At 44.9% G+C, this 12,620-nt stretch overlaps 2 protein-coding genes across 2 annotated transcripts; one reads left to right on the top strand and one right to left on the bottom strand.

Annotated features, from left to right (window-relative positions):
* Nucleotides 1-2,054: 2,054 nt before the first annotated feature.
* On the bottom strand, nt 2,055-2,465 carry pnrc2 (proline-rich nuclear receptor coactivator 2). Its single transcript, XM_060866594.1, has one exon. The coding sequence runs from the start codon at nt 2,463-2,465 to the stop codon at nt 2,055-2,057; it is 411 nt and encodes a 136-aa protein (XP_060722577.1).
* Nucleotides 2,466-6,125: 3,660 nt separating this feature from the next.
* Nucleotides 6,126-9,238, top strand: akirin1 (akirin 1). Its single transcript, XM_060872964.1, has 5 exons — nt 6,126-6,500; nt 7,973-8,098; nt 8,224-8,358; nt 8,625-8,696; nt 8,812-9,238. The coding sequence occupies exons 1-5, from the start codon at nt 6,296-6,298 to the stop codon at nt 8,820-8,822; spliced, it is 549 nt and encodes a 182-aa protein (XP_060728947.1). The 5' UTR covers nt 6,126-6,295; the 3' UTR covers nt 8,823-9,238.
* The last annotated feature ends 3,382 nt before the right edge of the window (nt 9,239-12,620 follow it).

Below are 12,620 nucleotides of genomic sequence, written 5' to 3'. Positions count from 1 at the left end.
TTCTACTGTAAGTGGGGGAAGAAAAAAAAAAATCATAAAATCATGGTTCTGCTTTGAAAAATGGAGCTGATGTGTGTGTAAAAGTCTGAAACTTTAAAAAACAACCTTTTTTTTAAACTTGCACTTAAAGCTTTTCTCCTCTGCACTGTGCCTTCTATAAAATAAAATCATGTGCAGGATCACTGGCAGAAACACGGCACCGTGCAGAGGGACTTCCACAGGCTACAGTACAAATTTGCTTTTTTTTTTTTTTCTAAACAAAAATAATTTCAGCATTTCAAATCAAGCCACATCATCTGCATGACTTACATTCAGTGTTGTTACTAAAAATACTTTATCAGCAGGTTTAAAACAACCCTGCGTTCAATGTACAATATGCTACAAGGTTTTATACAGCTCATTATTTACACGGCTCCGGCGCGCTATCCAGAGTCGCCTTCCTGCTGGCCGTTAATGCGCCCGTGTGCAGAACAGAACACTGTGTTCAGGCATGTGGCGATAATCAGCTATACGATATAAATCACGATACTCTACAATTATCCTTATTGTGGAAAGTTAAAGCTGTGAAAGGATGTGATGGGATTGTGATTGTATTTGAACTGACATCTAAACCTGTGATGATCCACACTGCACTAATACATTCCATCTTAAATCATTTACTATTATTTTAAGTACAATATCAGACTTAGAAGACTGGGCAGTTACAGTAAATGACATGGCACATGCCTGAACATGTTAAACAAAGAGGAAATAAAACCCACTCACAACATGGACACACAGTGCAAGTCAAAGAACAAGTCAGCTGTGTCTAAAACTTTGGCCCCTGTAAACAATTAACTGCTACAACACGACTTTAACGACATGCTGCATGACAAACAGGTGAATGAAGTTAGAGAGCAAGATGCTCAACACTCCTGCACCTCATCTCCATACACCTTCCTCTGCATCGTCTGCCACAAAGCTGCTGTAAGTCACTGACTGCGTTCACATCCTCCTTTCTGGTGTAAATCCTGGAAACTCCACAAACATGTGTTGATATCACGGCTCTATGTCGTGACTGACAGCGGAGCTGCTGTGATTTAAAATGACTTTAATAAGAGCCCTAAGATGCGCTCTATTAAACTGGTCTGAAACTAAAGTGGACGTGAATGGAGCTCGACTGCACGTCGTCCACGCCTAACAGTGAGGTATACCGTTCTACAGACTATCAGCACACGTACATCTGTAACCATGTGACCAAGGGAATTCCTGATGTAAGTGATAAACTTCAACACATAGGATTGACAGAATAAAGCAAATCAAAGGAGATGCTTATTTACACACCTTGTCGAATTTCAACCCCCATAGTGCAGTGCGCACAGCGCTAATTATAAAAGTATAGGGGCTGAAAACACAAGCTGTGTGTGGTCCACATTGTGAGGATGTCACAATACACACGTTTGCATTTGGTTTGCATCAAACATTTCCTCTTCCACCCAAAAAAAAAGAAAAATATACAACCCACATGAAGCCAGATCGATGTTTTCTGATCTATAAAATAAGACATGGCTTGCCTTTGAGAAAAAGGTGTGAAATGTAAAGGCAAGTGTGAGATAACACCCTCATCAGCACTTTGGCTGTTTGGATGTTTAATGTTCAAGATGGTTAACTCTTTCCTGTAGTAAACAAAAAGTTTTTATGATGCACACTGTATAGAGAAAGGACGTGTCCCACCACACACTGACTAACATTAACGGCCAACACAAAAACAAACAAACGAAAAAGATATAGGTGAGGAGGAAATTCAGGTGAGCGTTTCATTCATCAAGGTGTTTGACTCCATTAAAACACTCCTCCCTCCTGTAAGGCCGCAGTGACGATATCTGTGCTAAACATTTATAAAAAAAAAAAAAAAAAAAAAAAAAAAAAAAAAAAATTAATAAAATAAAAATACTATATAGTTAAAATGGAACCATTTGCAGTAATGGTCCCGTTTAAAATCACAGCGCTGCAGCGTTGCAGGGGGGGCGGAGCCTGGTATGAAGTTGCTGATGATTCATTAACATTGTTTTTCTTCACGCTTGTACTTTGAGGAGGCTCTTTAACTGAAAGGCCATCAACTCGCGTCGATCGCAGGGAATCATGGGAAGGGAAACCCAGTGACTAGGAGGTTTAGGGAGTACGCTAGGAGAAGGCGGCTCGCTGAATTTGGCGCCAGCATAGGCATGGTTGCACTGTGTGACCAGAATGTTGTTCAAGTGAGTCACGGCTCCTCCCCAGCACTGATTGCTGTAGGAGAAGCGAACAGAGCTGTTCTCCTTCTCAGCCAGTTTCTCAGGAGAGGTTGGAGCACCAGGAGACACAGAAAAAGAGCTGGTGTGCTGGTTCCTGCTCCTCGGCTTGGCCTTGCTAACGTGACGGTGCTTTTTGGAGGCCGAGTGATCGGGATGGGGCGCTGGAATGTTGTATCTCTCCCCGCCTCCCATTCTGATTGTGCTCGATGTCACCTGGAAAATATAAACAAACATCAAGGGGAATTAGAGCCAGTGTTACTGTAGCCATGATAAACCTGATAAAGCACAACGTTATCAGCCAAACCGAAAAGACATAGCAGGATCATACCAGCTAATCAAGAAGTTTCATACTGTTCAGAACACTTAAGTCTTAATAACAAAAGATGAGAAATTAGGAGAAACTTATCAAATCATTTTCATAATAAACAGCGTAATGACTTCACAAATGCATTTGAATGCAGGACTGAATCTTCCATCGATTACAAAAGACAAACTAGGTGCTTCTTTAAACTACCTCCAGAGAACACACTTATTTTATGATATGCGACACAAGACAAGATATATCGCAGCACTGCATTAAAAAAAAGTGATCTAACATGTACAAAATAATATTTTAGTATGTATGCTTTATTAAAAAAAGAAATTAAATTGTTGTGCTTCATCATCATCACCATCATCTCACTCTCTCACAGTCTTCTGTAGCACAGCTTTACCTCTTTGTTGTTGATGTAAAGTGGACTCTGCAGAGATTTCTCCTTCTCACCGTCTCCTCACTGATCTGTCTCCAGGTCCTCGAAGTAGTCCGTCTACTTCTCACTGCACACGTCTTTAACTCGGTCTTTATGGTCTTTGTGGTGTTCATGTGCCAAAGAGCGACGTTTTGTCGTGAAGCCGAGCTGAACATCAACTCACCTCGGCACACACGGCGCTCAAGGAAGCCCTTAAATCTACGAACAAAAAGAAAATCGTGTTTTTTTTCATACCGTACAGTCTGATTGAAATATATAACTGTGGCATATCAATGTATATATCAAATAGCATTTATAATATAATCCTAACTACCGAATCTTGGTGCATTCAGAAGACAAAAGGATTTTCGACGCCTCAATAGGAGATATTTACATTCTTATTCCAGGAACATTTAAACGGTTAATTAATTACACGGATAACTTAAGCGGTGTGCTTAAAGCAAAAACGTGTATTCATAGACTTCACTAAACAAAACGTAAAATAACAAAAAGGAAAAGGTCTAGCAAACAAAAAGTTGGAGCCGTACCAAAACAAAGAGCTCACAATATGGCGGTCGAAGGACTGGTTTACCATTTCCACCCGCATTCTGTAAATCCCTCCTCCTGCGCAATGATTGGCTAGTGCATCGTATTACAACCATCTAGCCAATGGGAACCACAGAGCTACGAAATACTAGCCAATCCTAACGTAAACGTCGAAGAAACAACTGCAAAACGGGTGCGGAAAAAAACTCCCTTTAAGCTAACTTTACTAACTAGCAAAAGGAATCAAAAAAGACGTCTTACCGACTTCCTTAAGGGATTGTGGGCGAAAACGCCAGCTACAGCTGTTGGGTGAAAGTTATTGCCCACAAGAGCTAACAGCTTCTTCGACCCGATATAACAAATCAAATAATTACTTTCTCTCTCCCTCTCTCTCTCTCTATATATATACATCTATCTATCTCTCTCCTTCACTTCGTCTGTCTCACAACAAAATGGCTCCTCGGTCAAGAATATGTACCGCGACCAATCAAAATGGAACACTCAATTGGTTAGACCAATAGGCGTGAGCGACACGCTTGTTGCTGCCTTTGTTACGCCACAGGCTTAAAACGGTGACGCAGTTTTAGCAAGAAAACTTTTCTAGTTCTGATTTTTTTTTATTTTTCACTTTGTTGCAAATTTTACTTTCGATTCATCTCCTGTTTTTACTCCGTTATTATTAATGACACCAAATGTTTTGTGATTCATTAAAACTGCTGCCCACATCATCGACTCCTGTGTACATTATAACATTATACAGTTTATGGATTATAGCTTGTTTATCTTTATCAAATAGTACTGCATATTTAAATTCCCTACTATGTTTGAGTTTGTTAGTTAATAAAAAAAAATCATATTCTTCAAAAAAAATATATGAATTTAGAGTTTATTATATAAAATATAATGTCTTATGCTACTGTTAGAACAAATAATTGATAATGGTATAATTCTACAGACTTGTAGAATTGTTTCAATTGTTTGTTGTAAAAAATGAGAAAGTTTGTCTGAAATGCAGCACTTTTTGTAGACAGTTTGTAGAGAATCGGAAAAATTATTAATTCTATTTCATCTATATATACACACATACATACATAAGGTGTTTTTCTCTCTTTCTCTCAGGAGATGAGGTATGAAGTGTGTGCACATCTGTTTATCTCGTAATGTCCAAAACTAAGTGGTGGCTTTTTCACACCTGATGGAAAAACAAGAAGTGTTTAGAAATATATTGGGTGTTGTAGCAATTGAGGTTCAGCGCAACTCTGTATTTTAAACATATTTGGAATATATAATTGCACAGACTTGAATTTATCTCTATAGAACTACACAGCCCTCTCTTCAAATTGTCTTTGTCTTCTTCATATATTTTGTTCTAATCATTTTATTCTAATTTTGACTCAAATTGTATTGTAATATATCAGTTATATCAGTCCAATATATATTATATATATATATATAATATATATATATATTAACTTCATTATACTTCTGTTAAACTGCTTTGAAACAAGAAAAGTTTCTGACATGTTACACAACCAAAACCTGCCATTTTAACAGGGGTGTGTAGACTTTTTATTTACACAATATGTGTGTGTGTGTGTGTGTGTGTGTGTGAGAGAGAGAGAGAGAGAGAGAGAGAGAGAGAGAGAATGAGATATAAATAATGGTGATCTGAAAAACCCAGCACACTTTATTAATTTACACTTTATTATCTACAATTAGACGGTATATGATACTCATCACTCAATCTGTAGGAAGACAAATGATCTGTTTATGATCGTGTTAAATTTCATTTGTGTCATTTTTTTCCCAAGACATAAAAAAAAAAAAGTGAATAAAACCTGCAGCATTACTGAACACCGACAGATAACAAGCTAAATCTTTAGGTAAAAGGTGTATGAATAGCTTATGATGGTTCATCATGTCTTTTTCATATAGGTGTGATATAAACATCTTTAGGTGAAGAGGTCAGATGTAGAAACCTCAACGTTAAGGTTCTTCTGCTGTGTAAAACCCTACAATCAGGAAGGTTTCCAAACTAAAACGATACAGAGAACCCACTGAAGAACCCACTGAAGAAGTGGAGCATGAAGGAAAAAATAAGATCAGAGAATTCCATAATAATTATATATATATATATATATATATATATATATATATATATATATATATATATATATATATATATAAACTGTGACAGAGTTAAAAATAGAATTTTGAATGTTCATATTGTGCATGCTGTTAAAATCCAGAAGCTTTACATTTACACCTTATTCAATAAACCAGTACTTTATCGATTGATTAATTACTGGTTTATTGAATAAGGTGTGTTTTTTGGACGCAAGCCAAGAAACGGTATGTGAATAAAATGTTTTCGGATGAACACAGGAACAAAAAGACCTTTTTCTATAATCGTTTGTAACCAACATAGAACGCAAAATTTCCTCACATGGGGCCTGAATAATAAAGACAAAACCGTATGTACTGCGAGGAAGCATGTTAACGTACACCCCTATGTGTGCGACATGGTACAGTCTGGCATTGTGACGCAGTAGCATTTTACTTAGACACTGGCAATTGGCAAATCCAAACCGGTGTTAGTGGGAGGGGGAGCAATCCGCTGAGTTCATAAAGAAAGCTTAGGGAGAGAAAGACGGGTTGAGAGAGCGGAAGTCGGAGGTTTTGTCGAACACTTGGGATTTTTGAAAGCCCTCAAAACTCGACTGTGATTTTATCCAATCTGGTGAAAACATGGCGTGTGGTGCGACGTTAAAACGCTCCATGGAGTTTGAGGCCCTATTGGGCCCACAGTCTCCGAAGCGCCGGCGGTGTAGCCCGCTAGCCGGAGCCGCCGCTACTCCTTCCCCGCAGAGGTGCAGCCTAAGACCTCAAACGGAAAGCCCAGTCAACCCGGCGTCCCCTCAGGCTTTGAGCGGAGAACACAGGCTAACTCCAGGTAAAGAGCCGAGTCACCGATCGTTCGCGTTATATCAGACCTTTATTTAGTCTTTAGGCTCAGGTTTAGCTCCACTATCTAAGGCTGAATTCCGAATATACTCCTATGATACATTTGGTGCACTACAGCAGCCGGTATGTACAGTGGAGCCCTATGTAGGGTGCTAATGTAGCAAGTGGGTCGCGGTTTGGGATTAAACTATCTTTTTGTAGCTAGCTTTAGGGTTTTTTATTTAAACATCACATCTTATTTTTATTCATATACATCTCTATAGTCAAATATGTCTTAAAAATGAAGTATTTCTCTACATTTGGTGTAATTATAGTGTAATTAGCCTGAAGCATCTCTGTCGCGTTAGCGTCTCGCTAATCAAGCTAGCTAAGGTAGGCTAACTGTTGTTGTTATAACCTTTTGTTCTCATTCAAGCAGCATCAGCAGAAAAAATATAAACAAACAATCCAGATGATGACACTTTAAAGGTGCATGTATGTTTATTTCTTTAAAACGCGGTAGTATTTCAGTACGTATTATAATACAATATGGTAAATAATGGCAACACTGCTAACATACCTAGCCAGACTCTCACGAGCTTTGTTTATTTGAGGATTTGTTTTAAAACAAAGAATATTTATCATATACTTTTAAAGTAGAATAAAAGTGACCAGATTATAATGTTCTGAGGGAAATGTAAAAATATAAAGTTTCCGGATTAATCACTAGTTAAGGTTTACTGTGTAATTTAAACGTGTAATGTAAACTTAAAAAAAAAAAATACAAATTTTTAAATTGAGAGTACAATAACAAGAATTTGTAACTAGATCGCTATCCAGTTACAGCTATTTATTTATATACTTTTGTTAATTTTTTTTTTATTTTTATTTTTTGTTTTTTTTTATTGACAAGGCAATTTTTTTCTCTCCCCTGTTTAGACTTATTTAACTTTAGGATTTAATTGTATTATGCTGCATTTACACTAATGTGGTTACTCTGTTTTCAGTATATTTTATATCTGATTATAAAGGATGGATATGGTGACCTGACTTTCAGGAACTGAACTGAAAACACACACACACACACACACACACACACACACACACACACACAGTTAATACAACAGTGTTTCGCCACAACAGAACGCTCAGAGTTGTCTCTATTCATCAGGATGCCTCAACTCAGATGTTAAATACACTGAGTTAATCATGTGTGTGCATAAGTGTGTATGTTGTGGTAAAATAATGGCAGTGTGATGAAGTGTAGTTGCTGTTGAAATGGTGGGGTTTTTTTTTTTTTTTTTTTTTTTTTTCCCTCTCTCTCTCTCCCCACAATTTTTGGCAAAACATAAGCTGTACATGTCCCCGGGAATGAGCTGTTACTATTGAAACAATAACCTATCAAAGTGCATGAATTAATATAAACCATTAAATATTTGTTTAAAACTTGGTTAAATGTTTTGTTTGTGTCTGTATTTACAGAGCAGATCTTCCAGAACATTCGGCAGGAGTACAGTCGTTACCAACGGCGACGGCAGCTGGAGGGAGCGTTTAACCAGACAGAGACGGGTGCAGCTGTTGAGAGCTCCAACCCCAGCTCACCATCAGGTCAGAACACACACTCGAACTCTAAACCCTGGGTGAAGACAGTAGTCAGAACACTGCACTGATGTTGAGCTGTGAGAGAACAGTACGTTGATCTGATCTGGTTTATTCTTCCTCCTTCACCACAGGTGCATCATCAGTGAAGAAGGACCAGCCCACGTTCACCCTGCGGCAGGTGAGCTATCTGTGCGAGCGCCTCCTGAAAGACCATGAAGAGAAGATTCGTGAGGAGTACGAGCAGATCCTCAACACCAAACTGGCAGGTACAAGAGAGAGAAGACTTATCATTCCAGCAGATTTTACTGACTTCTGAAAAATAACTTCAGTCCTGAGTCCTTCAGTGATCACACTGTTAACATCATTGTCATGTCTCTAATTACGTTAACATCGTTAACACTGGAGAGTTTCTTTTTATCCAACTCTGTGATTACATTAAACACTCTTTTTATTTTTGTTTTTTAGTGGTTTTATTACTCAAACACAATAACAGCCCAGTGTGTGCATGCTGATCCTCTCTCTTTCATTACAGAACAATACGAATCGTTTGTGAAATTCACACAGGACCAGATAATGAGGCGGTACGGAGCTCGACCTGCCAGCTGTATGTACACTTCTCTTCTCTCATTAACATTTATTCGATTATAAACTTTATTTGTATTACAGTTAACTCTGAGGTTTTATATTTAAGTCTTAAATTGTGTGTGTTTTTGTTTCAGACGTATCTTGAAGTTCTGAAATGGACGAGTACAAGCCAACAGCATGGTTGCTGCAGTATCATTTCTCTCTCTCTCTTTCTCGTCTCTCTCTTCTCTCTCTCTCTCTCTCTCATTCCTTGTTCATTTTAAACACTGTTCGGGTGATCTGGGTTCTTTGTCCACGTAACCTTCTTTTTCGTTTTTCTTCCTGAAGCCCGGCTCCTGAGCAGTCGTGAATAAACGCTGTTCTGATGATAAACTCTCTCTTCCCTCTTTTTAAAATAGACAGAAAATTGAAAGTGAATGTTTCTGAATCTGACGTTTCTATAACACACTCAACTCTACTTCCTGCTTCAAACCTGAGGGATGTGGATATTTTTATTTTCCTTACTCTTATATTTTTTGTTTTTTTTTTTGAAAAGAATAAAGGTTCAGTGGTCTTCTCAAACCAAGGCCCCTCTTCACTCTTTATTTCTCAGCTGTTTTATTTGATGCAGTATTTTCTTCTCAAATCATGAAGAGAATTATGGGAGTTCTTTTTAAAGTGGTGTATTAAAATAGAGATGAGTAACACTGCTGTTGTAACACAAGCATTTCACATGGCAGGCTGAAAAGCAGGAGGGTTTGTGGTTTCACAATGAAAATAGAATTCTTATTAAATTATCTTCACATCATTTATTGAATATTTTAGTGAGTGAGTTTGAGACTGAATGTGAGTGAGATTAAGTAAAAGTACTTTATAGTGTCATGGAGAGACAGTCTCACTCAAACACACACAATCATTCACTCTCACACACAGAGAGCGTGCGTGTGAGAGGGCGAAAGCGCGTGCGAGAGCGCGTTAAACAGCGCGAGAGAGCGTGCGAGAGAGAGAGCGCGTGCGAGAGAGAGTCTGTGTGTGTGTGTGCGTGCATGAGACAGTGAGCGTCAGAGAGAGTGTGAATAAGTGTGTCCCCGAGTGTGTTGTGTGTCCGAGTGCGTGTGTGTGTGTCCCCCCGAGTGAGTGCGTGTGTGTGTCCCCCCGAGTGAGTGTGTGTGTGTGTGTGTGTGTGTCCCCGAGTGAGGGCGTGCGCGTGTCCCCGAGTGAGGGCGTGCGCGTGTCCCCGAGTGAGGGCGTGCGCGTGTCCCCGAGTGAGGGCGTGCGCGTGTCCCCGAGTGAGGGCGTGCGCGTGTCCCCGAGTGAGGGCGTGCGCGTGTCCCCGAGTGAGGGCGTGCGCGTGTCCCCGAGTGAGGGCGTGCGCGTGTCCCCGAGTGAGGGCGTGCGCGTGTCCCCGAGTGAGGGCGTGCGCGTGTCCCCGAGTGAGGGCGTGCGCGTGTCCCCGAGTGAGGGCGTGCGCGTGTCCCCGAGTGAGGGCGTGCGCGTGTCCCCGAGTGAGGGCGTGCGCGTGTCCCCGAGTGAGGGCGTGCGCGTGTCCCCGAGTGAGGGCGTGCGCGTGTCCCCGAGTGAGGGCGTGCGCGTGTCCCCGAGTGAGGGCGTGCGCGTGTCCCCGAGTGAGGGCGTGCGCGTGTCCCCGAGTGAGGGCGTGCGCGTGTCCCCGAGTGAGGGCGTGTGTGTGCGTGTGTCCGAGTGAGTGCGTGTGTCCGAGTGAGTGCGTGTGTCCGAGTGAGTGCGTGTGTCCGAGTGAGTGCGTGTGTCCGAGTGAGTGTGCGTGTGTCCGAGTGAGTGTGCGTGTGTCCGAGTGAGTGTGCGTGTGTCCGAGTGAGTGCGCGTGTGTCCGAGTGAGTGCGCGTGTGTCCGAGTGAGTGCGCGTGTGTCCGAGTGAGTGCGCGTGTGTCCGAGTGAGTGCGCGTGTGTCCGAGTGAGTGCGCGTGTGTCCGAGTGAGTGCGCGTGTGTCCGAGTGAGTGCGCGTGTGTCCGAGTGAGTGCGCGTGTGTCCGAGTGAGTGCGCGTGTGTCCGAGTGAGTGCGCGTGTGTCCGAGTGAGTGCGCGTGTGTCCGAGTGAGTGCGCGTGTGTCCGAGTGAGTGCGCGTGTGTCCGAGTGAGTGCGCGTGTCTCCGAGTGAGTGCGTGCGCGTGTCCCCGAGTGAGTGCGTGCGCGTGTCCCCGAGTGAGTGCGTGCGCGTGTCCCCGAGTGAGTGCGTGCGCGTGTCCCCGAGTGAGTGCGTGCGCGTGTCCCCGAGTGAGTGCGTGCGCGTGTCCCCGAGTGAGTGCGTGCGCGTGTCCCCGAGTGAGTGCGTGCGCGTGTCCCCGAGTGAGTGCGTGCGCGTGTCCCCGAGTGAGTGCGTGCGCGTGTCCCCGAGTGAGTGCGTGCGCGTGTCCCCGAGTGAGTGCGTGCGCGTGTCCCCGAGTGAGTGCGTGCGCGTGTCCCCGAGTGAGTGCGTGCGCGTGTCCCCGAGTGAGTGCGTGCGCGCGTCCCCGAGTGAGTGCGTGCGCGCGTCCCCGAGTGAGTGCGTGCGCGCGTCCCCGAGTGAGTGCGTGCGCGCGTCCCCGAGTGAGTGCGTGCGCGCGTCCCCGAGTGAGTGCGTGCGCGCGTCCCCGAGTGAGTGCGTGCGCGCGTCCCCGAGTGAGTGCGTGCGCGCGTCCCCGAGTGAGTGCGTGCGCGCGTCCCCGAGTGAGTGCGTGCGCGCGTCCCCGAGTGAGTGCGTGCGCGCGTGTCCGAGTGAGCGCGTGCGCGCGTGTCCGAGTGAGTGCGTGCGCGCGTGTCCGAGTGAGTGCGTGCGCGCGTGTCCGAGTGAGTGCGTGCGCGCGTGTCCGAGTGAGTGCGTGCGCGCGTGTCCGAGTGAGTGCGTGCGCGCGTGTCCGAGTGAGTGCGTGCGCGCGTGTCCGAGTGAGTGCGTGCGCGCGTGTCCGAGTGAGTGCGTGCGCGCGTGTCCGAGTGAGTGCGTGCGCGCGTGTCCGAGTGAGTGCGTGCGCGCGTGTGTCCGAGTGAGTGCGTGTGCGTGTGTCCGAGTGAGTGCGTGTGCGTGTGTCCGAGTGAGTGCGTGTGCGTGTGTCCGAGTGAGTGCGTGTGCGTGTGTCCGAGTGAGTGCGTGTGCGTGTGTCCGAGTGAGTGCGTGTGTCCGAGTGAGTGCGTGTGTCCGAGTGAGTGCGTGTGTCCGAGTGAGTGCGTGTGTCCGAGTGAGTGCGTGTGTCCGAGTGAGTGCGTGTGTCCGAGTGAGTGCGTGTGTCCGAGTGAGTGTGCGTGTGTCCGAGTGAGTGTGCGTGTGTCCGAGTGAGTGTGCGTGTGTCCGAGTGAGTGTGCGTGTGTCCGAGTGAGTGTGCGTGTGTCCGAGTGAGTGTGCGTGTGTCCGAGTGAGTGTGCGTGTGTCCGAGTGAGTGTGCGTGTGTCCGAGTGAGTGTGCGTGTGTCCGAGTGAGTGTGCGTGTGTCCGAGTGAGTGTGCGTGTGTCCGAGTGAGTGTGCGTGTGTGTCCGAGTGAGTGTGCGTGTGTGTCCGAGTGAGTGTGTGCGTGTGTCCCCGAGTGAGTGAGTGCGTGTGTCCCCGAGTGAGTGCGTGTGTCCCCGAGTGAGTGCGTGTGTCCCCGAGTGAGTGCGTGTGTCCCCGAGTGAGTGCGTGTGTCCCCGAGTGAGTGCGTGTGTCCCCGAGTGAGTGCGTGTGTCCCCGAGTGAGTGCGTGTGTGTCCGAGTGAGTGCGCGTGTGTCCGAGTGAGTGCGCGTGTGTCCGAGTGAGTGCGCGTGTGTCCGAGTGAGTGCGCGTGTGTCCGAGTGAGTGCGCGTGTGTCCGAGTGAGTGCGCGTGTGTCCGAGTGAGTGCGCGTGTGTCCGAGTGAGTGCGCGTGTGTCCGAGTGAGTGCGCGTGTGTCCGAGTGAGTGCGCGTGTGTCCGAGTGAGTGCGCGTGTGTCCGAGTGAGTGCGCGTGTGTCCGAGTGAGTGCGCGTGTGTCCGAGTGAGTG

This window comes from Tachysurus vachellii, chromosome 1 (genome assembly GCF_030014155.1).
Source record: "Tachysurus vachellii isolate PV-2020 chromosome 1, HZAU_Pvac_v1, whole genome shotgun sequence".
NCBI lineage: Eukaryota > Metazoa > Chordata > Actinopteri > Siluriformes > Bagridae > Tachysurus > Tachysurus vachellii.
This window is presented reverse-complemented; position numbering and strand designations above follow the sequence as displayed.

Bases quoted from the DNA above. Each gene is read 5' to 3' on its own strand.
- pnrc2 (XM_060866594.1), bottom strand. From the start codon at position 2,465: ATGGGAGGCGGGGAGAGATACAACATTCCAGCGCCCCATCCCGATCAC.
- akirin1 (XM_060872964.1), top strand. From the start codon at position 6,296: ATGGCGTGTGGTGCGACGTTAAAACGCTCCATGGAGTTTGAGGCCCTA. The intron at 8,099-8,223 runs GTCAGAACACAC...CCTTCACCACAG, and splicing joins CAACCCCAGCTCACCATCAG to GTGCATCATCAGTGAAGAAG. The intron at 8,359-8,624 runs GTACAAGAGAGA...CTTTCATTACAG, and splicing joins CCTCAACACCAAACTGGCAG to AACAATACGAATCGTTTGTG.